Below are 27,636 nucleotides of genomic sequence, written 5' to 3' on the forward strand. Positions count from 1 at the left end.
AATGGATGGATGGATAGTTAACAATAGTCAACTATTGGGTTTCGTAACCATTAACTAATGGTGTTCATGTTAATGACTGTATTGATTTGTACAATATTCAATAGTTTACAAAGATTTCATAAAATTAAGAGTTAAGCTAATTCATAGAATGAGAAGTAGTAGTAGTAACTATGTAACTGTTAACAAATGTTTTTAATATTACATGTTCCCATATAACATGCACAATTATTAATAACTTAGTCTATAAATAAAGGAATGTCTGCATGAAGATAAAGGAGCAAACAAACCCCTACATGAAGAACGTTAAATCACTGATCTTTACCAAAAATAAGTCATAAGTTAGAGGATGGACAAGAAATGTAAGTTGATAAACATTATTCTTACACAAACATTTATCAAAACATTTATCTCTTAATAAATTGGCCTAGCAGTGAACTTCATGACATAACAAGAGACTGTGTTAATGGCATCTTTACAAACTATCAAATAATGTATAAGTTAATACCTTAGTTATCCTGAACACCATTAGTAAACTGTTGCTGTCATATGGAAACTGTGGATGTCCAAAACCGTTACTTTTCAGGAAATTTAAAAAAAGTAAATAATTGAACATCATGTCAGTAAGGTCAGTATTGTGCCTTCATATATGCTCAGATACTTGTATGTGTCATTGTATTATTAATATTTTACCAAAATCAAGCGGAAATGGAGTTATGAGGTTTTTGACAACTGAATGTCGAGGTATGTGTTTTGTCTATCACAGCCACATCTGAGGCAGTTACTGAATTGCATTACGTTATCATCAGCTTCTAGGTTTATTGTAGCTAGGTGTCACACACTACCAAAGACAGTATTGGCTATGACTAGATGTCAGTTGCTAGACTAAACTGCACTCAAACTGACAGCCTGCTCTCTCTGCACCCAAGACTCAGTCCTCAAAACATTAACCATAACAGACTTAGTGTTTCTTGAGTAAATGCCATATTTAGTCGAACAACCAGTTCTTTCTTTAGCCTTGCAATACACTTCTTGCACTGCAAACATCTAGAGACTGACTTCAGGCTGCTGCCTACTACTGCTGTGTATTCTTCAACAGTTGAGTGAAGCAACGACCAACAGTTCTGGCTCAATACTGCTGCCTACTGGAAGGTGCACAAAAAGAATGCAAGACTATGAGAATAATACCATTTAAAATAAGAAACAATCCTAAACTAAAAATAAAATAAGAACAACCCTAAATAAGAACAACCCTACCCTTACAGAAAAACCACATGAATGTCACATGTGCAAATCACATGTGGTCACATGTGATTATATGGACATGTGATTTTTTTAACATGTGAAAACATGTTAAATCCACATGTGAAAAATGTGGAACATGTGATTTGCACACGTTAATCATGGGAAACGTGGTTTTGGAACATTTTTCATGGTGTAATGTGTGTAACCCATATAGACTCCCATGTGAAACCCATGTGATTACATGTGAAACCCATGCAAATTCCTATGTGAAACCCATTGGATTCCATGTGAAACCCATGTAAATTCCTATGAGAAACCCAAGCAAATTCCTGTGTGAAACCCATGGGATTCCATGTGAAACTCATGTTTTTACATGTGTAACCCTTATAAACTCCCATGTGAAACCAGTTCAAATACCCATGTGAAATCAAGTGGGTTTCAAAATAGTCTTAGTACTTACATTTTCTATATAAAATTTAAACCAACAAAAAACAAATCTAAACTAGGAATGCAAGCAGTCTTGGATGTGCCTGGCAGATGTCATCTAAGAGGAAAATGAGGGTGCACAATAAGATCTGTCCATCCATACAAAGGCAGACTTCAAACCAGTGTTTAATATTCAGTTTAATAATTTTACAAGAAATAAAGTAGTTAAGACAAATATAACTGATACAAATACTGTTTGCAAACATGCAATGAAAAGTGAGAACAGAACTGTCCATAAAAAAGAATAAAAATCAAAATCAAAATGCCCCTAAAAAATGTCTTCTGGGGAAAGAGTATGTGTGTGTTGTGTGTTTGTGTTGTCTCAGTTCTCTGGGTATCCTCCAGCAGGCTCCCTGTTTGGGATTGAAAGACAAAATCAAAGATTAGGGCAGTACAAACACCAGTCTATTCTATTAAAGTAAAGGTTAATTTCTTTTCTATCTGCATTACAGGATTGGTTCTTTTATTTTCAAGTGATGACTGGTCTATGTAGAGTAGTCAAATATATAAACAAGCACAGATCCTGTGCAGACCCACAGCAGGCCCCTTAGAAGCCATCCAAAACTGGATTCTACGAATCAAAGTATCATAGGTTATCCTGTTTCCCTCTCAGCTTGTCTCCTGGTGTCTTTTAATTTTTGTGCCACGCAGGCTTTGATTTCAGTGTGTCCGATGGCTCCGTGAACTTTTTTGACATGGTCTGTAAGAAATGAAATGCTACTAAATTTACTCGGGGTTCACCAATTAATTCATGTTGTGTAAGATAGGTGTCAATGAGGATGCTAATGAAAATAATTGAAAAAGAGCAATATTTTTGTGTGTTAACAAGCTGATACAATTTCTCCCCTATAATCCCCTTTTTACCTGTGACAGAGCACGTCGCCATCTCTTCCACAGTGAAGGTGGAGTCCATCACAGTCCTGCTTCTTGTAGCCATCACACCTTTGAGCATAATCCAAGGTGGTTCAATTCATTAAATCCATTACAGACTCGTTCTGCAAAGATGAAGAAATATTAGAATACATCCATGTACTCCCATAATGCAAAAAAGTCCAGTTCTCAAAGACGTGGCATGGGTGCTGGTGAGAAAAAAAGATTTGACTGAACTTTTTTTTTTACTGGGGTTCAGGTTGTGTGGTCTTAAAAATATAGGAATTATTTGAAATCATCCTTTTGGCACAAATAGTCGATGTAGTATTACTGCGTGGTGATGAATGAGTGTGTGCTCAGTCTATTCAAAACAGGGTTAGAATTTATTTATATTTTAAATATAACTAAATGTTGTTTCTAGAGCAGCAACAGTAACGTTTACAACAGCAAAGTTAATAGTTAAAACAGCATATTTAGATAACGCAAAGCCTTGTTGTAAACATGTAATATGTAAATATGTGGATTGAAGGGCATCGTATATTTCACTATGAACTCTGCTGTCTCCAGGGTCATTTCACGGTCACAGGAGATGTTATCATCTCAAGGTTCACGGTGTCGTTTTGAATCTCATTCAAAAAGAGTTCTGCTCTCTAACATTTCTGTCAAGACAGGTTTTTAGCGATGCAATCGTCACACATGGCCTTGTGATACTTTTTAAAGCTACAGTAGAAAGGGCCGTTCTACACAATACGTGACTGTCAAAACAGGTCCAGACAACCACCGCTGTTCCTCTTTGACACGAAAGTCACCTCTGGCTCTTTGGTGTTCAGTTCTGGGGGGAGGGGAGCTGGCAACTAGTGTGCCATCACCAAACATTAATTAGAAGAAATGAAAAGACAGCAGAATTTAAGTATAGATGATCAATTCATTGCTTACAAGAGGATTTGGGCAGGCGATATATAATGAATGTATGGGAAACACTGCATGGTCCACAAATGAAATCACTTTTCCTGACTATGTAAGTGATACCTTTGTCTCTCCTATTTGGTTGTGAAGAGGGGCTGGGTGGCTGCTAGAAGGCACCGGGTGGCTGGGGGCAAGCTGAGCTGCCTGTATAGCGTCTTTCACAGTTTTTGTGATTGTATCTGCTAGCCGTACAATTAAATCAAAGAGGGAACACTCATTTATTCAAAATCACTGATTGAGTTTTCACTTATTATAGTTGTAGCATTATTATTATAATATTGTCATGGAAATAGGTTCAAGGTTACTGCAAGGGCTCCCCTCCATACTTGTGTTGCAGTTGAAGGTTCAACCTTCGCAACCGCCTGATCTCCTTATCCTTGTCATTTATCCTCTCCTCAAGCTCCTTTAGGTCATTTTTGTAGTCCCTCTATCAGGTGAGAAAGAGAAGATAAAGAAAGAAGAGGCTTAAATGGATGGAGAACTTTGGTAGTATCTGGTGATATACTGTAAGCCCAAAACCTGTGACTCTCTGTTATCTGTTGCTCTGGTTGGTACAAGTGGAGAAGGTGTGTTGTAATCCTGCTGAAATGTTTTCATTTTCTGAAAAATTGCACACTTGTTCATTCAAACTGGATGGAAACCTGAACTTTGGCAAACATTACTGATGACAGGAAGATCATTGAGTGAATATACTAATATTTTTGGAATCTGCAGACTTCAGAGGATGAGCAACATGTTTTGTGTTGGGCTGGGACCACTTATGGCACTACCAATTAATTTAATAACTATTGATGATAACAGGCAGAAAATCAGTAAGTAAACATTTTTTTGGTTTTCCCTTAATTGCTGATTCTGCCTTTATTTGCTGCCTAGTTTTCTTAATATGAACTGTTATATTTACCTTTGGTCATTTTGGAGTCCTGTATGGGTCCTCCTGAAAAGTCTGAAAAACAAGTGTGGGGGAAGGGTATAAAAGGTCAGCAGTTATGGTGATAAGACTGAATAGTAACGTGTATTGCCCAAAAGTTGTATACATACTCAGGTTTGTAAAAGCATAATGATAAATGTATGACATAGACAACAAATCATCAGTAAATTATGTCACAACTGAAGCAATCCAAATAATTAAAATAAAAGGTAACTAAAAAAAAGTAACAAGAACATGAACATATGTTTGCATTTCTGTACCTTCTGGCGTTGAGGTGTGTCATCCTCATCATCAGAGTGACCATTTTCCTCAGTGGCAATTGTAGTCTGACAAAACAGCAAGCGAATTGCAAGGGAAAGGTGGACACGCTGTAGATGACAGTGATGAGGAACAGGGGAGGATGGGCAATGAACCTGAAAAAGTAGGTTCACTCATTCTTTATTTCATGTGTATTCTCATAATGATTAAGACTTAGCCCCACTTTGAAATAATGCTACCTATTGTCTCCTCCTAGCAGTCCCTTGATGACCACACGGACAGAAACAGCAATGGCACAGGCGCAAGTTTGGACTCTGACTTCGAGGTGAATTTGCATTTTAAGTTTTCACTTTCAAAGCGGAGTAATCAAACATGATGTTCTGGGGGACCTCTCAGAACCAAGGACAGAAAACATGAGTAGTAGTTGTGCTAACGAGTCCAGAAATTGATTTACAGTATTTATTCATCATCATCATCATCATTATCAACATGATGATTTTGTATAAATACTGTATATCAACTTCTAAATCCTTTCCCTTTCACAGAAACTGATTTAACACAACAATTTAAATCCAGCACTTCTCTTAACTAATAATAGCTATAAGTGTCTCTCCTCTCTGTAGCACCTTCTCAACAGTAACACGGATGACGATGGTGGTGGTGATGGTGATGATGGTGGTGAGAACGGCTCAACTTCTGATTCTGAACACATGGTAGGATCATTTTTGATACAAACCAGTCTGATTAGAGATATGAATCAAATCCTTGTTGAAGTTCAATCACTTCCTGTAAAATATGAGCTGTTATGGTTCACACTACATGCAGTTGGATAATCTTTACTATAATATATATCCCAAATTTGCACAGTAGAGCCATCAGACATTTTGTCCTTGTACCATAGTTAGCTTGGAATGGGCACTGGGAATGGCTGAGCAGGATTCCAAATAATGACAATTTCTGATAATGCACTAATAACTCATAACACTCATAACAACCAGTGGTTCTGAATATCGTGCCATCTTAGAGCCAATGGTCAATATTTAGTCAATATTTTACGGCAGCCCCCTGACACTTCACAGCTGGAATCCAGATTCTTGATTCTTCTGCCAATAGCAAGCAGTTTAATTTATGATGTCACAACATTTCATACTGTCTCTGAAAGAGGGTGGGGGTGCCTCTGCTGCCAAGAGGCCAAATGGTTCGATCACATCTCCTACTTTAACCACATTACAGGAGCTATAACTAATAGGGATCCTGTTTTTTATTCCAGGTTAATGATGACATAATGAGGTCCCCACTGTACAGAGGAGCATCTGTTACTCTTGGACAAACCATCCTACTTTTGATGGCTTTCGATGGAGCAGTGGGATTGACACAAGATGGTCTGCAAACACTTCACTCCAAATTGTGATACTTCTTCTACCATAAACTTTCCTCTTGCCATCCACCAAATATCTGCTCAAAAAACTTTTCAAAACAGGGAGATATGATTTTCATGTATATTGGCCCAACTGCTTTTGTGCTTTGGAAAACAATGCATGCAAGACTTGCCATCAGGTATTTGACAAAAATGAACTAATGAAAAACGGTAACTTTGTCTATAACCGTACGCCTTGTCGGCCAACTGAAATATGTCCTAGAAACTCTAAATCTTGGAGAGTTCTTTCAATACATACAGTACTGCATTACTTTCAAGACTACATCTGGTGTCATTATTTCATACTTTAGTCCAGCTTCACTAACTTATTCAGTCAAAATAAAATACTTTTAAATGCCTACCATCTTTGTAGTGTATGTATCGACGTTATACAGATTCTGTATGTATTTATCATTTTTCAGTATTGCTGAACCTTTGTGTTTGTCAGTACTCAAATTACTGCACTTGTTTAAAATGTTATGGTGAAACCTTGAAAATGTGCAGTATTTCTCACATATGTGACCTGCCATGAAAAGAACCAGCAACAAGTCAGCCCGGTGCAAGTTGTGTAAACAAAGAAAAAATGATTTTTTTTAAACAATAAGTGATTTTCGTTTTTTTGCAGAATATGTAAGTTGAAATCCTGAAGAAGCCACTCCATGTTTCAAGTAACAGTATTGGGGGCCTTAAAACCATAAGCTTTGTATATGAATTTGGGTTGTTTTAGAGGAAATTGTTGGTCCTAGTTGGGGGTGTGGCGATGGTATGGTATGGTATGGTATGGTATGGTATGGTATGGTATGGTATGGTAACATGATTTCCACATGTGCTCCATATGTTGCAACATGGTAAAATGTTTGCTACATGCACTCCAAATTACCACATATTAACAACAAGTGGAAACACATTTTCCAAATGTGCTCTATATGGTACCACATGTTACCATGTGCCTCTGTGGGAAAAACACATTTAAGGTATGTCAGCATCTCATCAAGCTCACGTCTGCATTTTGACCCACACACGCACACACACGTTACTATATGTGATAACATGTGGTATCATGTTATCATGGTATATGGGTACCATGTTATCACGTGATAACATGTGGTACCACATGGGTACCATGTTATCACATGTGGACACAAGTGGACACATGGGAATTCATGTGGTTTTTCTGTAAGGGTAAACAGACACATGACAAAAAACAACAACAACAACATAAAGGATGCATTATTCAAAGTAATAATGTGGTGTGTGTGTGTGTGTGTGTGTGTGTGTGTGTGTGTGTGTGTGTGTGTGTGTGTGTACTGTGTTGATGGGATGATGTAGAGAGAGTGGGCCTATAGGGAATAAATCAAAACTTGAATGAAAATAAAATAAAATGATTTTTAGAGAAAAAAAACAATAAATGAATGCTGATAATACTAACAAAGTCAATAAATAGATCATTGATAACAGATACTGCAATGGTGTTCATGTGGTGTGTATGTGTATGTGTATGTGTATGTGTATGTGCGTTGCATGTGCGTGTCCGTGCATATCTGTGTGTCTGTGTGTTTTGTTTGTGTGTGTGTGTGTGCATGTGTGTGTGTTTGTATGTGAGTGAATGTATCTGTGATCGTATGGCATTGATGGTGTCAGCAGGAGTTGGGGGAACAAGAGGGGGGAAGCAAGTTAAAGAAAAGTAAATAAGCGGAGGAGCAAACATGAATGAGGTTGTAGTTGAGTGAGATTGTCAGGGATTCGTGTTGGTAAATTTTCTGATAAAAGCTACACAATTTTTATTGAAGCGGGGTGTGGTATGATTGAGTGAGGCCGAGATTTTTTCCAGTGACAATTGATCTGTTCTTCCAATGGATGAGGTTTAATTGATCTCTTGTTTTCCAATTTAGGAGGATTGTTTTCTTGGTGACAGCCAGGGCTGTGAACAAAGTGGTTTTATTGTGATTGTGTAATTGTACAGTTGACATGTGTCCTAAAATGCAGAGTTGTGGGGTTAAAGGGATACGACAGCCTAGAGTGTGTGATAGGTGATCTGTGACTTGTGTCCAGAATTGTCTAACTGAGGTGCAGTGCCAGAGTGCATGCATATAAGATAAGATTTTTACTTTATTAATCACTGCTACACATATGCTACAGGGAGAAGACTGCACACACGTCATGCTTCGTGAAATTTTTTTTCTCTGCATTTGACCCATCCTGGTCTGTCGTTCCTCCGCGGCAGACCAGCCAATGCCGGTGCCCGGGGACCCATCCTTCTTCGTCAGGTGGTGATCTTTTTGCATGTTTTTAGTGGCTGTTATTAAGGAGGAAACCCCGGGTGAACACGGGGAGAACATGCAAACTCCACACAGAAAGACCCCTTCTCTCCTCAAGCGGCAGGCACCGAAGACATGGTGGAGAACACGCCACCAGTGCCCACAGCAGGATTCGAACCGGGGACTTTCTAGCTGTGAGGCGACAGTGTTGCCACTTGTGCCACCGTGCTACCCATAAGTGTCTGTGCTGTGTTGTATGCACTGATCTGAAATGATGATACCATTTATATAATCTCTCACCCGTGTAGTGTGTCCTTGGTTGACTTTTAATTGAATGAGTTGTAAATTTGGACTGTGGCAATGAGAATTTTTGCATATTTGAGCCCAGAAAGCCGGATAAGTTGTGATGGACAGATCTTGTTCCCATTTTGAGATTGGGAGATGGATTGTGATGTCTGAGTTGTTTAGGAATGAGTATATATTGGGGAGTGATTTAGCAGGGCCAGTGATCTTCATGAAGTCTTTGGTGATGATTGCTTGATCTTACATGTTAGATGTGTTGTTGTGTTTGGGAAGAATAGTGGATTTGAGTTGTAGGTATTGCAGATAGTGGTTACTACTTATCTCAAACTTTTGGATTAGTTGTTGAAAGTGAATTAGTCTTGAGTTGTGGAGAATATGGTGAAGATGTGTGATGCCTTTATGTTTCCATGATGTGAAGCGTAATGGTTTCCTTTTCCTTTGATTGTGAAATCAGGGTTTTTCCAGATTGGTGAGCAAGTGGATGGTGCAGCCATGGAGCCCTTGATACGGAGTGTCTTCCACCAAGCTGTCAGAGCTGAGGCTATGGAGATATTTAGAAAGCAGTTGTTGTGTTTAATTGTTTCGCTGATGAATGGGAGATCTGACAGTTTGATATCTTTACATAGTGCCTGTTGCGTCTCTAGCCAGTCAGAATCTGGATCTGAAGGGTTGAGCCATTGTTTTAGATATTTTAGCTGACTTGACAGGTGGTAAATTTGGTGCCTCTAAACTGTCTTGAGATTTGGATTTTTGTAATGTTTGAAGTTTTATACGGGGTGGTTTGTTTTTCCAGTATTTTTATTTTATTTTATTTTATTTTTAGCTGTTTTTAGCCTCTGTGAGGCAATTTGTGTTGCTTTTAAGTATGAAAAGTGCCATATAAATAAAGTTTGATTTGATTTGATTTGATTTGATTTGATTTGATTTGATTTGATTTGATTTGATTTGATTTGATATTGCTGTGTTCAGGGAATTGAACCAGGATGGAGTTGGGATTGAAGGGATCATATTGCATAAGTCAATAATTTTGGGAAGGACTGACATTTTAATCATGGATATTCTTTCATAGAGTGAGAGTGGCAAATGTGCCCAGCGATTGAGGTTGTCTTGTATTGATATGAGTAATGGTGTGAAATTCAGAGTCATCAGCTCTGACAGCTTGGCAGAAATGTGGATACCTAAATATTTGATATTACTTTCCTATGGGTAGGTGAAATTGTGAGGTGAGAGCTGCCGCATTCCTTGGGCCCATGTAAAGTGGTAGGACAGTGGATGTTGATAGGTTGATAGAGTAGTTGGAGAGAGATGAGAAGAAGGTAATAACTGACATACATTAATGATGAATGGGGTTCTTGTAGGAGGATCAACACATCGTCTGCGTAGAGGATTATTTTGTGTTCCTTGGATAAAGATACAATGCCTTTGATGTTATTGTTTTGGCGTATACTAGCTGCGAGTGATTCTAGGAAGATTGCAAAAAGTGATGGAGAGAGTGGGCATCCTTGTCTAGTGCCGTTGTGAAGTGTGAATTGTTGTGAGGTCAACCCATTAGTTGTGACGGTGGCTGTTGGTGCGGTGTAGAATGCCCTAATCCAGTTAATAAATGACTCTCCAAATCCAAATCTGTGTAGTGTTGCAAACAGGAAAGAACAGCAAACTCTGTCAAAGGCCTTTTGTGCATCTAGGGAAACTATGATGGTCTCCATTTCCCGATTGTTAGAAAGCTGTATTAAGTTGAACAATTTCCTTGTGCTGTGGGATGACTGTCTTACTTTGATAAAGCTGGTTTGATCTGGATGTATAGTGGAGGGAATGACTTTTTCAATTCTGTTAGTCAGTGTTTTACTTATGATTTTAATGTCTGTATTTATTAAGGAGAGAGTCGATAATTGGACAGATGAGTTGAGTCTTTACCAGGTTTTAAAGGCAGAGTGATTGAGGCTGTAGTCATTGTGGATGGTATGGTGTTGGATGTGTGGCATTCGTCGATCATTCTGAGAAAGAGAGGTGAGATGGTAGACCAGAAATGTTTCTAGAATTCGGCAGGGAAGCCATCGGGATCAGGTGCTTTGTTGTTTTGCATTTTATTGAGTGCACTATGCAATTCTTCTGCGGTTAACGGCCGATCTAGTTGATTGGACTGATCTGGTGTTAATTGGGGTAGATTGATGCTATTTAGGAATGTATGTATATCAGAGGCATTTGGGTTGTGAGAGGATGTGTAAAGATCTTGGTAGTAGTTCTTGAAGACTTCATTGATATTTTCTGGGTTATGGTGTGGTTTCCCTGCTGGATCCCTGATTTCTGTAATAGTTGTTCTCTCTATTCTGTTTAATCTTATTTGCCAGATAACTTGTTGGTTTGGTGCTGTACTGGGATGTGTTCAATCTTAGTCTTTCAATCAGGAATTATTTTTTTTTATTTAACAGATCATTTAGTTCCATTCTGTATTTCTGTATTTGACAATAAATATTATCAGTGGGGTGTGTTGCATAAGTGTTTTCGAGTTCTTTAATTTTCTCTTCCAATCTCAGTTGTAGTTCTGTGTTTTCTGTTTTTCCAGAGAAGAGTTGCGGAGGTATTCGGAGAGTCATTCATTTCCATAAAGAGTGCCCACTCTCTCTTAAAAAAACTGTCAAATTCACGGTCCTCTAACAGTGATGTGTTGAACCTCCATCTGGATGATGTACTTGAGGTTATTTTTGTGTGCAGTTTAAAGGAGATTGATGCATGGTCACTAATTGTGTTTGAGTGAATTTGTGTTTCAGATGGAGTGTAATGAGTTGGAGATGGGGAAGTAATTGATTCTGGAGAATGTGTGATGAACTTTTGAGAAGTGGGTGTATTCTCTGTCAGTGGGATGATTTAGCCTCCAGCTGTTGCAAAGACCACAATCCTCCATATACTGTTTTAGGACTACAGTAGATTTATGTATCCGGATATTTCCTGTTACGTTTGATTTATCAAGTGTTGGGTCAAGTGTGGTGTTGAAGTCACCACCTATGATTATATCTGAGCTGGGCAGACTCTTAGGAATAGAAAAGAAACTGTGAAAGAAGGAAGGGTCATCATTATTAGGACCATAGAGACTGGCTATTGTGAAAGGGTTGTTTCCTATGGAGATGTTGATGATGATATATCATCCTCCTGGATCTGAAATTGATTTGTTATGACTGAATGTAATTTTTTTAATTAATCATGATTGCTACTCCTGTTTTTCTTGAACTGTAATCTGCAGTGAAAACATGAGGAAACGTTGTTGATTTTAAAATGGTGCGCCTTGTATCGGTTAGATGAGTTTCTTGCAACAGACAAATGTCTGCTTGTATCCTGAGAATATGATTAATTACTCTTAGCTGTTTTGCCTGACTCCCAATTCCACATATGTTCAAGCTTACAAATTTTATTGTAGCCATGATTTAATTAACGAGGATATTTGCTTTGTTTGTTTTCCTTTCTCCCGTGCCCCCCCCTTTTATTTGTGGGAGATATGGCGTGTTTCTTGGTTTGACGAGTTTGTGTCTGGATGTGACTGCGAGTGCATGTTACCAACATATTTACTTGATATCCGCTCAAAACTTCCCACATTTACCCTTAAGTCCCTCCCCCATGTTCCCCACGCCCTATTATAGTAGGAAAACACATAACATATCCAAAAGCATCCAAATCATCAGAATCAGAAAAATCAGAATCAGCTTTATTGCCAAGTGCGATTTTACACATACGAGGAATTTGCTTTGGTGAGGTTGGTGCATGACACATCTATTAAAAAGAAGCTATCAGAAAAGTAAAAAATATAACAGTAAGTAAAGTAAGTAAATGTAAAAATAAGTAAAAGATATAACAATATTAGAAACTGTAACAGTAAGTAAAAAATCTAACAATATAAATATATGTGGGCAGCACGGTGGCGCAGCAGGTAGTGCGCGTGCCTCACAGCAAGAAGGTTGCCGGTTTGATCCCCGGGCGGGGCCTTCTGTGCGAAGTTTGCATGTTCTTCCCGTGCATGCGTGGGTTCCTCTCGCAGACCAAAAACATGCTCATTAGGTTAATTGGTGATTCTAAAATTGCCCCTAGGTGTGAGTGTGTGTGTGAATGGTTGTTTGCCTTGTGTGTTGCCCTGCGATCGACTGGCGACCGGTCCAGGGTGTACCCCGCCTCTCACCCATTGACAGCTGGGATAGGCTCCAGCCCCCCCGCAACCCCGAAAGGGATAGGCGGTATAGAAAATGGATGGATGGATTGATAAATATATGTACACAAGTCAGTTGTTTTATTTTTGTTTTTTCGAAAGGAAGTCCAAGCAGAGCGTTAATTTAACGCATATAGTTATGGCAATGTCAATGACAAGTAGAGTCAGAGGTGGAGTGTGAAGAGTGTCAGGGGGGTTTCCGGGCCTTGTTAATAAGGCTGTCCAGGGTGGGAGGGATCTCCATCTAACCATCTCAACTGTCTTTAGAGCGTTGAGCTCTAGGTTGTTCAGGTTGCACCAGGTCACCAGATGGTCAACCTCCCACCTGTAGGCAGACTCGTCGCCATCCGAGATGAGTCCGATGAGGGTGGTGTCGTCTGCAAACTTCAGGAGCTTGACAGACTGGTGACTGGAGGTGCAGCTGTTGGTGTACAGGGCATGTTCAGAGAAGCAGAGGAGAAAGAACACAGGAGAGGGTCGGTGATGTCCTTGAGGTGTGAGAGCACAAGGCGCTCAAAGGACTTCATGACCACAGAGGTCAGGGCGACGGGTCTGAAGTCATTAAGTCCTGTGGTCTCTGGCTTCTTCGGAACAGAGATGATGGTAGAAGACTTAAAGCAGGCTGGCACGTGACATGTCTCCAGTGAGGTGTTAAAAATGTCTGTGAACACTGGAGACAGCTGATCAGTGCAGTGCTTCAAGGCGGGTGGGGAGACAGAATCTGGTCCAGCTGCTTTTCGGGGGTTCTGTCTCTTGAAGAGTTTGTTGACGTCCCTCTTATGAATGGAAAGAGTTGTCACTGAGGTGGGGGGGGGGGGGACCTTTAAAGTAGGAAATGGTGGAGGTGACTGGAACTGGAGCTGTTGGGAGGTTAGCCTCTTTCACTGCCTTGCTAAACTTGTACTTCGCCTCTTTGAATCTGTCCTTGTGTCCTGAAGGCCTCTTCCTTTGCCAACCTTAGCTGTCTGAGTTTGGTTGTGAACCAGGGTTTGTCATTGTTGTAACTCACCCTGGTGTGTGATGGAACACAGCAGTCCTCACAGAAGCTGATGTAGGACGTCACAGCCTCCGTGTACTCATCCAGACTGTTGGTAGCAGTCCTGAACACATCTCAGTCAGTAGAGTCCAAATACGCCTGGAGATCCTCCACAGCCTCACTGGTCCACTTCTTTGATGTCCTCACTACAGGTTTGCAGAGCTTTAGTTTCTGCTCGTACGCAGGGATCAGGTGGACCATGACGTGGTCAGAGTGGCCGAGTGCGGCGCGGGTGATGGTGTGATAAGCATCCCTGACAGTGGTGTAACAGTGATCCAGAATATTCTCCTCTCTGGTCAGGCATTTAATAAACTGTCTGTATTTAGGGAGTTCGTGGGTGAGGTTAGCTTTGTTAAAGTCGACAAGGACAATAACTAAAGAGTCCGGGTTGGTCCGCTCCACATGCAGTATCTGTTCTGCAAGCATACGCTGTGCATCCTGCACGCCGTCCTGCGGCGGGATGTAAACGCCGATCAGAATGAATGAAGCTAACTCACGGGATGAATAAAAAGGCTTACAGTTTATGAAGAAAGATTCCAGGTCAGGAGAACAATGTTGCTAGATCACTGTCACGTCGTTGCACCAACCACTGTTGATGTAGAAACAAATTGCTCCACCTTTAGTTTTACTGGAAAGTTCCGTGTCTCTGTCTGCAAGGAAGAGTTGGAAGCCAGCCAGCTGCAGCGCAGAGTCAGGTATTAATTCACAGAGCCATGTTTTGATGAAGCACAAAACCGCAGATGAGGAAAAGTCCCTGTTTTTACCCGACAGAAATTGTAATTCCTCCATTTTGTTGGGCAGTGAACGCACGTTAGAGAGAAATATTCCTGGTAACGCTGTGCGTAGGCCGCGCTGGTGCGTCTCCGCCAGCGCCGGCCTGTTTTCCTCTCCTCCGTCGTTTCACTGCGTGAGCAAAGGTGAGCGCACCTTTGACAAGAATGTCCAAAATTTCCACTGTTGGGAGCAGAAAATTATGAAATAAATCTACTGGTGTTGTAGCCGTGATGTTCATGAGCTCATCTCTGTTGAAAGAGCTCCGGGTACCATTGCAAAAACAGATTTAACACAAAAAAACAAAACAAAACAGCACACACAACACACCGAGGCAGCCGTCTGTGGCGCCATCTTGAACTAACATAAAACACAAAAGAGCAAAGGAAAATGAAACACTGTCCGATGAGACAGAAAAAGTGAGAAAAGAAAAAAAGACTGTAGACCATAGACCAACTGTACCCAAGTTGCGTGGTTTAAAGTCCTTAAAAAGAAAAAAGAAAAAGTGACTACATCACTGTGACCAATCTGCGGCTTCCTCTTGTCGTGTTGAAGCCCGGAGTTGATGTTAAGTTACCGAGGTAACCCGTTGCGTCTGACGACGTCCATTGTATGCGACTATTTACATGTGCACAGATCACTGGGAATTTTACTGTCCGGAGTTGGCACTCATTCCTCCAAGCCAGTCGGTTATTTCAGGATTTATGTAGAGCTTCCCATTGATGTATAGTTTTTCAATGACGAGATAAGCATTTTTTCGGTTTTGCCGGGCCTCTGTCATAATGGGGTGAAGCAGCCTACGTCTCCTCAGGATCTCAGCTGGATACTGGTCACTGATGGAAAATTTGGTACTGTGCCTCTTCCCATGATGGATATTTTCATTTTCGTGTAGGCAACTTTTGCCACAATGGGATGATGTTTTTGCCTGGAAGCCTCAGCATTCCAATCCGGTGTGCTCTGGAGAAGTGGATGGCTTCGACTTCACGTTCGTTCATCTTGGTATGTTTCTTCATTTGTTTCGTGTATTCCATGAATTATTACATTGTCTCTCATGCTGCTGCTTTGCATTTCGAGAATGTCGTTTGACATTTGATTGTTTTTTGAGTTAAAGTTGGGATGTAAGCTTCTTGAGATTGTTTATTGTTGTCTTGTTTAAGGACTTCAATCAGAGAGTTGTTGAAATCCATTGCCTGTTTTAGATCGTCGACATCGTCTGACAGTTTTTTTTAGCAGGTCCAGCTTTTTAAGTTGTTTTTCTATGGAATCCATAGATTCTTTTATTTGTTGTAAATCCACAGTGGCGCTCGAGTCATCTTTATCGCTGGAGCTCAGCTCTTTTCCTGAAACGCTTACCATCGCACTGGGTTGACATGTTATTATCGACGGTGTCGATATACAGTTCCAATTCTTCATAGATTCTTCTGGTGACGGTGATAGTTTTATCACTATCAGTGATAGTTTTATTCGAGTTGCAGCATGTTGGGACAGCCGATTCGAGCAGCTGCTTAGGGCGTTACGTCAGCCATCTTGCAGCCCAAGACTCAAACCAAACCAGCACTGCTCTTCTTTCAACCTTATTATTAATGACGCGGGTGTCTTTGCTGTCTAATGTCTCATCTCTTCATCTGAAGTCATCTGACCTTCAGATCAGACTGTTAACAAATGAATAAAAAACAACAACACAAAACAACAGGATTCCAATGAATTCTACTGTACTATATTAGACTGTATCTAACTTGAAAGGTTTCACTTGTCTTCATTGTAAATCAGCTCTTTGACATCTTTACAAACACGTGTAAAAAAATTGGCAAGGGCTGCAGCTGACAACTGACTGAAAACCCAAAGATAATGCAGTTCACTTTCATTGAAGCATTTCAGGAACTCTGGTTTTAGCATTAAGTAGTTACAGTCCTCATATCTGACTTCATACAACTTAGGCTTTGACCCCGCTCTCTTCCTCAGGACAACATATTCAGCTGGGACATACACTGACAAACTGACACACACATCAAAAATATAAACGCAACACCTTTGTTTTTGCTCCCATTTTTCACGAGCTGAACTCAAAGATCTAAAACCTTTTCTATATACACACACACAAAAAAAATTCTCTCAAATGTTGTTCACAAATCTGTCCAAATCTGTGTTAGTGAGCACTCTGAAATGTTCAGTTTTATCACACAGCACAATGCCACAGATGTCGAAAGTTTTGAGGGAGCGTGCAATTGGCATGCTGACTGCAGGACTGTCCACCAGAGCTGTTGCCCGTGAACTGAATGTTCATTTCTCTACCATAAGCCATCTCCAAAGGTGTTTCAGACAATTTGGCTGTACATCCAACCGGCCTCACAACCGCGGACCATGTGTAACCACACCATCCCAGGACCTCCACATCCAGCATGTTCACCTCCAAGACCGTCTGAGACCAGCCACCCGGACAGCTGCTGCAACAATCGGTTTGCATAACCAAAGAATTTCTGCACAAACTGTCAGAAACGGTCTCAGGGAAGCTCATCTGCATGCTTGTAGTCCTCATTGGGATCTCGACCTGACTGCAGTTCATTATCATAACCGACTTGGGTAGGCAAATACTCACATTCGATGGCGTCTGGCACGTTGGAGAGGTGTTCTCTTCACGGATGAATCCCGGTTTTCACTGTTCGGGCAGATGACAGACAGCGTGTGTGGTGTCGTGTGAGTGAGCGGTTTGCTGATGTCAACGTCGTGGATCGAGTGGCCCATGGTGGCGGTGGGGTTATGGTATGGGCAAGCGTATGTTATGGACAACGAACACAGGTGCATTTTATTGATGGCATTTTGAATGCACAGAGATGCTGTGACAAGATCCTGAGGCCCAGTGTTGTGCCATTCATCTACGACCATCACCTCATGTTCAGGGGTGGACTGGCCATCGGGCATACCGGGCATTTGCCCGGTGGGCCGACGGACCGGCGGGCCGATGGGCCAACAGCCCGACATAGGCCGTCGCCTCATGTTAAACAAAACTGGTAATAGGTCCACAGTCATGACTGATTCTTGGCTGGACCAATTAGCCTACAGCCTAGGGTTGATGCCCGCCCCCTCTCTCATGCCGCGACTGTCAATCAATGATCATACAGTGAGAGAGAGCGAGGCGAATGAACATGGAGAGCAAAAGAAAACGGAAAGGAGGTGCGGAGAAATTGCGTGATAAAAAAAGGCTAGCCCTTCAGGCCGAGGCAGCCAAATGTGTTAAATTAACACAGTCAGTTGGATGAGAAAAGGGGGAGGCAGGAGGAGGAGAGACCCGTGGCTGGCGCCGAATTTGAACTGAAGGTAAGAAAGCGATGAACTGCAGTCTACTACCTGCTGGGTTAGATATGAATCATGTTTGGTTGATAGTTTATTGTCGTTGTGCTTGCTTGGGGGGGGGGTGTTACGTTGAGTGACAGCTCCATAGACACCATAGGCACTGGCAGTTAGCTCTTTGCTAAAGCATCGGCTTGGCTAGGCGGCTACCTCCAGCGGTTGACGGGGGCTGCAGTGTCTGTGTTTGTTTGCCGATGATCGGATAGGTTTTTGTGACAATATGGCTTGTTGTAGTGTAGACTGTACTAACCGACGGTTAGTGTAGATTATTTCGGTAAGTAAGTTTCTCACTATTTTGCCTGGATGTTTGCACTAATTAGCATGTATTAGAATATTTTGCCGCTGGCTTATGACTTAATTGCCGATTTATGGTCGCTGCTGACACAGAGGACAGAGGACCGGAGCAGCTAATGTTAGGAACACTGTTGCGGTGTGTTCCGTGCGCTCAGAGTCCGTTTCTTGCGGGAATACTAGGCTACAATTTTATTTCGTCTCATTTTTCTGTTTAAAAAGTCTGACATTGCATGGACAGAGCTGTTGTTTGTGTGCTGCTCTGACTGTAAGTGGATAGTGGATGGAGGCAGCGGCGTATACAGAAATGGCCGTTTGTCCTGTCTGTCGCGCCGATTTTCGACGAGTGGCAGCACGAGTTTACCCGAGTAAGGAAAACGATTGCATTGTTTATAGTTCTACATAGCAGCCTTTTGTGTTCCTTTAAGTAAATACTGTCTATATACAGTAATATATGACAACTATTTTTACCACTTTGTTTAGAGTAAAGATACCAGTTAAGAAAGTTGGTGTAATTTTTTTCCCATCAATACCTGGTGGGCCGGTCCAGGCTCGAAATGCCCGGGCCGATTTTTTGTCCCAGTCCAGCCCTGCTCATGTTGCAGCATGATAATCCACGGCCCCATGTTGCAAGGATCTGTACACAATTCCTGGAAGCTGAAAACATCTAAGTTCTTGCATGGCCAGCACACTCACCGGACATGTCACCCATTGAGCATGTTTGGGATGCTCTGGATCAGCGTATACGTCAGTGTCCTCCAATTCCTGCCAGTATCCAGCAACTTCGCACAGCAATTGAAGAGGAGTGGACCAACATTCCACAGGCCACAATCAACAATCTGATCAACTCTATGCGAAGAAGGTGTGTTGCACTGCGTGAGGCAAATGGTGGTCACTTTATTCTTTTAGTGTCTGTATGCTGGTAAGAGTTGGGGTTGGGGGGGGGCTGGCTTGTCTTGGACACAGGCAAGGGGGCTTCAAGGAAAAAAGGTTGGGAACTACTGATCTAGCTAACTCGAGGATACATCTGCAACTTGTACCACACAACATTGATATGATGTAACGTTACACCTGATGATAACAATCTTGAGTATCGACTGATCAATTGAATGATATAGCATCTAGCTGCTATACTTTATTTATCATCACCGTTTCAATAATGGAGTTTCAATTCAATAATGAGCTTTCTCATAAGCATTACTATGCATTACCTAGTATGGATTGATCTAGGTAGAGTGAGAAAGGCAATGACTAATCTGACCATTTCTTGTCACATCACTGGCTAGCTACACTTGTAGCCTCAGCAGACACTTCAATCTATAATATCAGTGTTAACTTAAGAGAAAGTTTCAAGTTTCAGGTACACTGCATTGTTTTAACTGAGTCTGAAACCACCTAGGGCTAATTTGAAAACATTTTATGGAGCTGTTTTATTCAATGAAATCGCCTCATCACTGTCAGCTCTGCTGTGTGCAGCATTTCATTCAAGGTGGAGGTGGGGTGGAGCTATGAGGCTTTGCCAACCATCTGATGATCCAACTTACAAGCTCTTTTTAACACATTTCGTATGTCAAATATTTGTAAAACCTATAGACAGACATAAAGGGTGACCAATAGCATTAATTTATGAAACAAAAAATTCAAATGAAGATGATTAAAATGATAGAAATTCAAGGTTTCTGCCAGGTAGCTATGGATATGCAATATATTTGTTGTAACTAACAACTAATGACTGTTTATTAACTGTTAGTTAATGTGTATTATTGCATTAACTAATGTTAATGAATATACCCATACTGTATAGTGCCAAGGTCATTTACTGCTGCTATGGACATATGGAGCACACACTACTTTACCAATATCAATACACATTGTCGGATAGCAAGTAAACATCAAGCTGATTTTAGTGATGTAATGAGCACTATACAATATGAGCCATATGTGCCATTTTGTTAGTAGGTTATTTCTCTCTGTCCCAACTTAATACTCTTTCAGTGAAGCTCACATTATAATCAGTTGTAACAGATGTAACCTTGATAAACAGATCTTGTGTTACTGTAGTAGATATGCATGAGTAATTATTAATAGATTACCTGAGTTGTGGGACACTGTAGATTGATGAGTATTGTTGGGTTGGTACATTTCAACATGTTGAAATAGAAAAGGATGGGTTTCTTCCTGCAAAAAAAAGAATTGATGTGAATTCACACACATTCGAGTCAGGAGTTATTTTGCAGTTAAATATTGTCACTTCACATTTTAGTCTGCAATATTTGTTTCTTTTTATTTTGATTTCCTACATGTCTCATGAATGCACCTGATAACCCAGTAGAGCAGAGGGTAAAGATCATTGCTTTATGCCAAAGCAGTGTTGAAGCACATATAAACACAGTAGTTGGCTGACCACCTGGTGTGTAAAAATCTAGACATAGTTGTGGTCCCTGTCACACTGTTTACTTAACTTTTTAAATTCTGAAATACTTGCTGGTGCCTCAGCCTGACGAATGTGTGTTTGCAGCCATTCAAATCAAGGGTTTTATTTAATTTATACTGGAAGGCCTAAAATTTTTATGCATTTCTATTTGATTGATAGAAACTGGAATATCTAGAGGAGGAAAACATGTCTGTAGATGAATATTACATGGAAATAAATCATGATCTGTGATCACATCATGCTGTACCCAAACTAGAATAATTTGAATGTGATGTTGCATGCTCTAGGTTTGTCCAGTTATCGAAAGCAATAAGAAAAATACACCAGCAATTAAAAAGACAATTAACAGCTATGTCTTTCAAACATATGATAAAAATATATTAATCTAAGGCAATAAATATTATTACATATTATTACAGGCTATTATATTATGGAGGACTTCAGTATTTGAAAGTATCCATACAAAGTCCTCTAAACTCCTTCAAAACCTTCAATTTTTCATTTTTTATTACAGGAAGTCAGTTATTGTAGTTTGGCTGCTGATCAACATGGCTAACAGTTGGAGCAGCACCAGCAGCTGTGATACACACCTCATGGAGGCAATTAAAGCACTATAAAACCTTTAGTGCCCAATCAATGCAGTTTGAAACTTAGAAACTCAGAGTCATAACTCAGCCAAACCTGAACACACAGGCATAACAGGCACACTTTCAGGGAATGTCATTATCTCTGATGTTCATTGCTTAATAAACATCCATAAATCTACTCATAAATTATAAAAAAGACACTCCATAAAACTATAGAACTTGCCATAGAACATCACTGTTTCAAGTTTTCAGTGCTAGTATCAAAGTAATCCTGCGAAAGTACATTGGTGAGGGGATAGACCATAATCTTCGACACCCCTCACCTATGTATAATATGAATATTTTAAAAAGAAAGAGCAAAATCCTTCAGCGTATAGCAACACGCAATCACCAGTTGATGGCAATGCAAACAGAAGAAACATAAAGTAATGTCTGCTTCACTTATTTTGTTTTTGGGGGTATTTGTCACCCATCACACTGAATCTTCTGAAACTTATAAACACACACCCATTTCACTCCCTTGCCGTCTACTAAACTAGAGTTTATTTTTCCATGCCTTATTGATAAGGCTGACAGCAGACGGGAAAAAACTGTTCTAGTGGCATGAGGTTTTGGTCCTGATGGACTGCAGCCTCCTGCCAGAGGGGAGTCTTTCGAAGAGTTTGTATCCAGGGTGGGAGGGATCAGCCACAATCTTTCCTGCATGCATCAGGGTCCTGGAGGTGTACAGGTCCTGAAGAGATGGGAGATTGCAGTCAATCACCTTCTCTGCAGACCAAATGACACGCTGCAGTCTGCCCTTGTCCTTGGCGGTGGCAGCAGCGTATCCAGTGTTGCCACAGTTGCGTTGAAAAAGTAATCTGATTACTGATTACTTCTTCGAAAAGTAACTTTGTTACTTTACTGATTACTTGATTTTAAAAGTAGCTAAGTTAGATTACAAGTTACTTTATTAGTTACATTCATCAGCTGAGTAGTCCATATGAAGAGTGAATGTTTTCGATCTCTGCACCAAAAACATCATATGTCGAATTCTTCTACATGCCAATGCAGCCTTGTTGCGCTCTAATGTGGATCTACTGATCCAGTGGAGCGTTACTCCCATATAGCAGCTTCTGTTATTAGAAGTCCAAATATCCACAGTAGTTGACATAAAGTCAAACTCATTCAGCGCGGCCTTCAGATTTCTCCATCTCTGCATACTCCTTCTCCAGGTAAGAAGAAAAAGCTGTTCTGTGAGGCAACTCGGTGTTGATGGTGGTACTGATCTTATTTATTATGGCACAGAACAAGGGCGAGTCAACTGTTTTTATGGGCAGCATTTCCTCCACAACATACTGCCCGACCAACTTTTTTAACTCTCCCCCACTTAGTGCTTTTCGACCGAAGTCCAGCTTTTGTTGTTTGTGTGGTGGTAGAGGGCCTCCATTAGTCTCACTTGCTGCTCTATTCACACTACCTGGTGGGATTTGCTCCGATAATTGCATGGTGCCATGCTGCGACTCCAAAATACTTTTTTAAATTCAAAGTCGTGTTTTTATAGCAAGAAAGTAATTTCTCGCCAGCACAGAGTGTACAGCGTGCTTTTAATTTGTCTTGTTTAGCTGACAGAAACTGAAAATAATGACTATACCCGCAGCTCGAAAACGCAGTTCTTTCTATTCCCTCCATTGTTGTTTATGTGTAGCTATGTTTGCGTTGCTGGCAGTGTGGTATTACACGTGACTTGAGTTGTCCTAATGCTGAAAACGTGACTATGCACACAGGACGTTAAAAAATCTAACATATATATGATATATATTATCTTTTTTATTAAGGAAAATGATAAAAAATAGTAACGTGCAGTGACTTGGATAAGTAGCTTTAATCTGATTACTGGTTTGGAAATAGGGTGGGAACAGTGCTGATGGTCTTTGAGTCAGAGACGTGTTTCCCCAGCTTCACGCACTGTTTCCTGTCAGACGGGAAGTCTATAATCCACCTGCAGGTGGAGTCAGGCACACTCAGCTGGAATAGCATCTCCTGATGCAGAGTTGGGATACTGGTGTTAAAAGCAGAGCTGAAATCCACAAACAGGATCCTGGCGTAGGTTCCTGCGGAGTCCAGGTGCTGGAGGATGAAGTGGAGGGCCAAGTTGACTGCATCGTCTACAGACCTGTTGGCTCTGTAGGCAAAGTGCAGGGGGTCCAGAAGAGGGTCGGTGATGTCCTTGAGGTGTGAGAGCACAAGGCGCTCAAAGGACTTCATGACCACAGAGGTCAGGGTGATGGGTCTGAAGTCGTTCAGAAAGAAAGACATCCTTTATTCGTCACACACTACACAATGCACACATGCCATGCTTAGGTGAAATTCTTCCTCTGCGTTTAACCCAACCTGGTAAGTCCTTCCTCCGTGGTAGACCAGGAACGGTGGGCTGCCAGCCGACAGCGGCGCCCGGGGACCCAGTTCCTACTTTGTCACCATTTGTTCAGGTGGTGATCTTCATGCATGTTTTTAGAGGGGGTTTCTTTTATGGAGGATACCCCAGGTGAACACGGGGAGAACAAGCAAACGCCACACAGAAAGACCCCTTTCCTCAAGATAAAGGGCAGCAGGCACCGAAGGCATGGTGGAGGACACATCCACAGTGCCTCAGGCGGGAATCAAACCCCGGACCTTCTAGTTGTGAGGTGACAGTGTTACCACTGTCCCACCGTGCCACCAAAGTCCTGTGGTCCTTGGCTTCTTGGGAACAGGGATGATGGTTGAAGACTTGAAGCTGGCTGGCACATGACATGTCTCCAGTGAGGTGTTAAAAATGTCTGCGAACACTGGAGACAGCTGATCAGCGCAGTGCTTCAAGGAGGATGGGGAGATGGAATCCAGTCCAGCTGCTCTCCGAGGGGTTCTGTCTCCTGAAGAGTTTGTTGACATCCCTCTCATGGATGGAAAGAGTTGTCACTGAGGTGGGTGGGGAGGGGGAGGGGGGGACCTTTAAGGTGGGCAGTGGTGGAAGTGACTGGAGCTGGAGCTGTTGGGAGGTGTCATGGGGGATGGTTGCTGGACTGTCCCTTTGTCTTTCAAAGCAGCAATAGAACTCGTTCAGGTCGTTGGCTAGGTGTCGGTCATTGATGTGAATGGGGGGCTTTAGGCTTGTAGTTGGTGATCTGCCTGAGCCTTTTCCAGACAGACGCAGAGTCGTTAGCTGAGAACTGGTGTTAGAGCTTCTCAGAGTACAGTTGTTTAGCCTCTTTCACCGCTAAACTTGGACTTCACCTCTTTGAATCTGTCTTTGTCCCCACTCCTGAAGGCCTGTTCCTTCGACAACCTTAGCTGTCTGAGTTTGACTGTGAATCAGGGTTTGTCATTGTTGTAACTCACCCCGGTGCATGATGGAACACAGTAGTCCTCACAGAAGCTGATGTAGGATGTCACAGCCTCCGTGTACTCATTCAGACTGTTGGTAGCAGTCCTGAAAACATCCCAGTCAGTCCAAACACGTCTGGAGATCCTCCACAGCCTCACTGGTCCACTTCCTTGATGTCCTCACTACAGGTTTGCAGAGCTTTAGTTTCTGCCTGTACGCAGGGATCAGGTGGACCATGATGTGGTCAGAGTGGCCCAGTGCAGCACGGGGGATGATCAGATTCCTCCACCTTTACTTTGCCGGAAAGTTCTGTGTCTCTGTCCATGCAGTAGAGTTGGAAGCCTGCCAGCTACAGCGCAGAGTCCAGTATGAATCCACAGAGCCACATCTCCATGAAGCACAAAACCCCAGATGAAGAAAAGTCCCTGTTTTTACCCAGATGCAGTTGCAATTCCTCCAGTTTGTTGGGCAGTGAACGCACGTTAGAGATAAATATTTCTGGAAACGCTGTGCGTAGTCCACACTGACGAAGACGCACAAGCGCACCGGCCCATTTTCCTCTCCTCCGGCGTTTCTCTGCTTGAGCGCACTTTTGACCAGGATGTCCAAAATTTCCAATGTTGGGAGCAGAAAATTAGGAAATAAATCCTCAGGTGTTGGTACCCCGATGTTCATGTTCACTTCCGGCGCCGTACGGGCAGCAGCCTTTTACAGCAGCTCACTAGACTTTAAGAGTTTTTCTTATCTTTTTCTGCTTTTCTTGTGCGTCTTCTTTTATTCTTTTTATTCTACGTGTTTGTTAAAATCTGGCGCATCAGAGACATTAAACACGGTAACTCTGGCGCTACTTCGTAATCACTTTTACAACCCGTACACTTTCTCCGCGTCTGTGGGTCCGTGAGAGACAATGGCTCCAATTGTTTACAGTAGGGATCAGCTGCTGGCCCTGCATAACACAGCTGTGGGGCAGGAGGAGCGACCTGATGTCCCCCGCGAGTTGAGGAGGAGGATGCGGGGGTGCCGCGCTGGGATCAAACGCCGCGACAGGAGGAGAGCTTAAAGACCGACTCTCCCGTCTGTTATCATGGGGAACGTAAGATCTCTCCCTAACAAGATGGATGAGCTGGCAGCGCTGATGTGACATGAGCAGGACTACCGGCGGTGCAGTCTGCTACTTTTCACGGAGACTTGGCTGGGAATGCAGCACATGGACGCGACTGTGGTGCTGGATGGATTTTCACTCGTTCGAGCGGACCGGACAGAGAAGAGCGGTAAGAGGAAAGGAGGAGGGCTGGCAGTGTTTGTGAACGATAGATGGTGTAACTCCAGGCACATCACTATCAAAGAGCAGCACTGCTACCCGGACATTGAGCTGTTGGCTGTTAGTCTGAGGCCATATTTTCTGCCGCGGGAGTTCTCACACGCCATAGTGGTGGCTGTGTATATTCCTCCCTCCGCTAACGCCGAAGCAGCCTGTGACGTCATCAACTCCGTGATCAGCAGGCTGCAGACTCAGAAACCACAGGCTCTCTTACTGATCTCTGGGGATTTTAATTATGCCTCTCTGTCCTCCACTCTGCCCAAATTCATGCAGTATGTCACATGTGCCACCAGAGACAATAAAACACTGGACTTATTCTATGCCAACACCAAGGAGGCATACAAATCAACACCCCTCCCTCCTCTGGGAAGAGCTGATCACAACCTGGTTCATCTCCTGCCTGTCTACAAGCCCCTTGTCAACAGGCAACCAGCTGTGTCCCGCACAGTGAAGAGGTGGTCTGACGAGGCTGAGAGGCTCTGAAGGACTGCTTTGAGACAACCGTGTGGGATATATTCAGTGACTCTCATGAAGAGGACATCGACAGCTTGACAGACAGCATCACGGACTACATAAACTTTTGTGTGGAGAACACTGTACCCACCAGGACTGTACGGTGTCACTCTAACAACAAACCCTGGATTAATCCTGACATTAAGGCTCTTTTAAGGGAGAAGAAGAGGGCCTTCAAGTAAGGAAACAAAGAGGAGCTGAAAACTGTCCAGAGGGAGCTGAGAAGGAAAATCAGGGAGGGGAAAGACAAATACAGGAGGAGAATGGAGGAACAGCTGCAGGAGAACAACACCAGAGGAGTCTGGAGATGCCTGAAAACCATTTCAGGCCACCAGAAGCCAAACTCCCAGGCAGCTGGGGCAGATGAGCTGAACAGCTACTTCTGCAGGATTGAGGAAACATCTGCCCCTCCCCCAGCTGTACCAGCCCTGCAGCAGCCCTCCTTTGTTCTGCCAGCACTCTGCCCAAGTATCCCTCTGACCCCCCCTCCCCCCCACAGTATTCAGCTCACCACCACCAATGCCACCCCCCATTGTTCCTCCCAGCCCCCCAGCCACTTCACAAGACACTCAGCCCCCCTGCTCCAACTTGTTTCTCACACCTCTCCAGGTAAGAAATCAGCTGAGGAGGTTAAAGACCAGGAAGGCTGCAGGACCAGACGGCCTCAGTCCCAGACTCCTCAGATCCTGCTCTGATCAGCTGAGCGGGATCATTGGACACCTGTTCAACCTGAGTCTGAGGCTGGGAAGGGTGCCGCGACTCTGGAAGACGTCCTGCGTGGTACCTGTGCCAAAGACCCCACATCCTAAGGACCCTAGCTGCTACAGGCCGGTGGCACTAACATCGCACCTCATGAAGGCCTTGGAGCGGCTGGTCCTTGCCCACCTGCACCCCCTGGTGAGCTCGTCCATGCACCCGCTGCAGTTCGCACATCAGCCTGGCATCGGAGTGGACGATGCCCTCATCTTCATCCTCCATCGAGCCCTGTCTCACCTGGATCTGCCGGGGAGCTCTGTTCGGGTCCTCTTCCTGGACCTCAGCAGTGCTTTCAACACCATCAGGCCAGCCA

At 42.5% G+C, this 27,636-nt stretch overlaps 1 protein-coding gene across 1 annotated transcript in view; it reads right to left on the minus strand.

The window, feature by feature from the left end:
* Positions 1-27,636, minus strand: part of LOC139339140 (choline transporter-like protein 5-A) — a 167,729-nt gene that overhangs the window by 32,730 nt on the left and 107,363 nt on the right. Inside the window, exon 5 of the mRNA XM_070974623.1 lies at positions 20,460-20,544. Coding sequence (XP_070830724.1) covers positions 20,460-20,544 — 85 coding nt within the window. The remainder of the gene's footprint in view (positions 1-20,459; positions 20,545-27,636) is intronic.

The sequence above is a fragment of the Chaetodon trifascialis genome, chromosome 11 (assembly GCF_039877785.1).
Source record: "Chaetodon trifascialis isolate fChaTrf1 chromosome 11, fChaTrf1.hap1, whole genome shotgun sequence".
NCBI lineage: Eukaryota > Metazoa > Chordata > Actinopteri > Chaetodontiformes > Chaetodontidae > Chaetodon > Chaetodon trifascialis.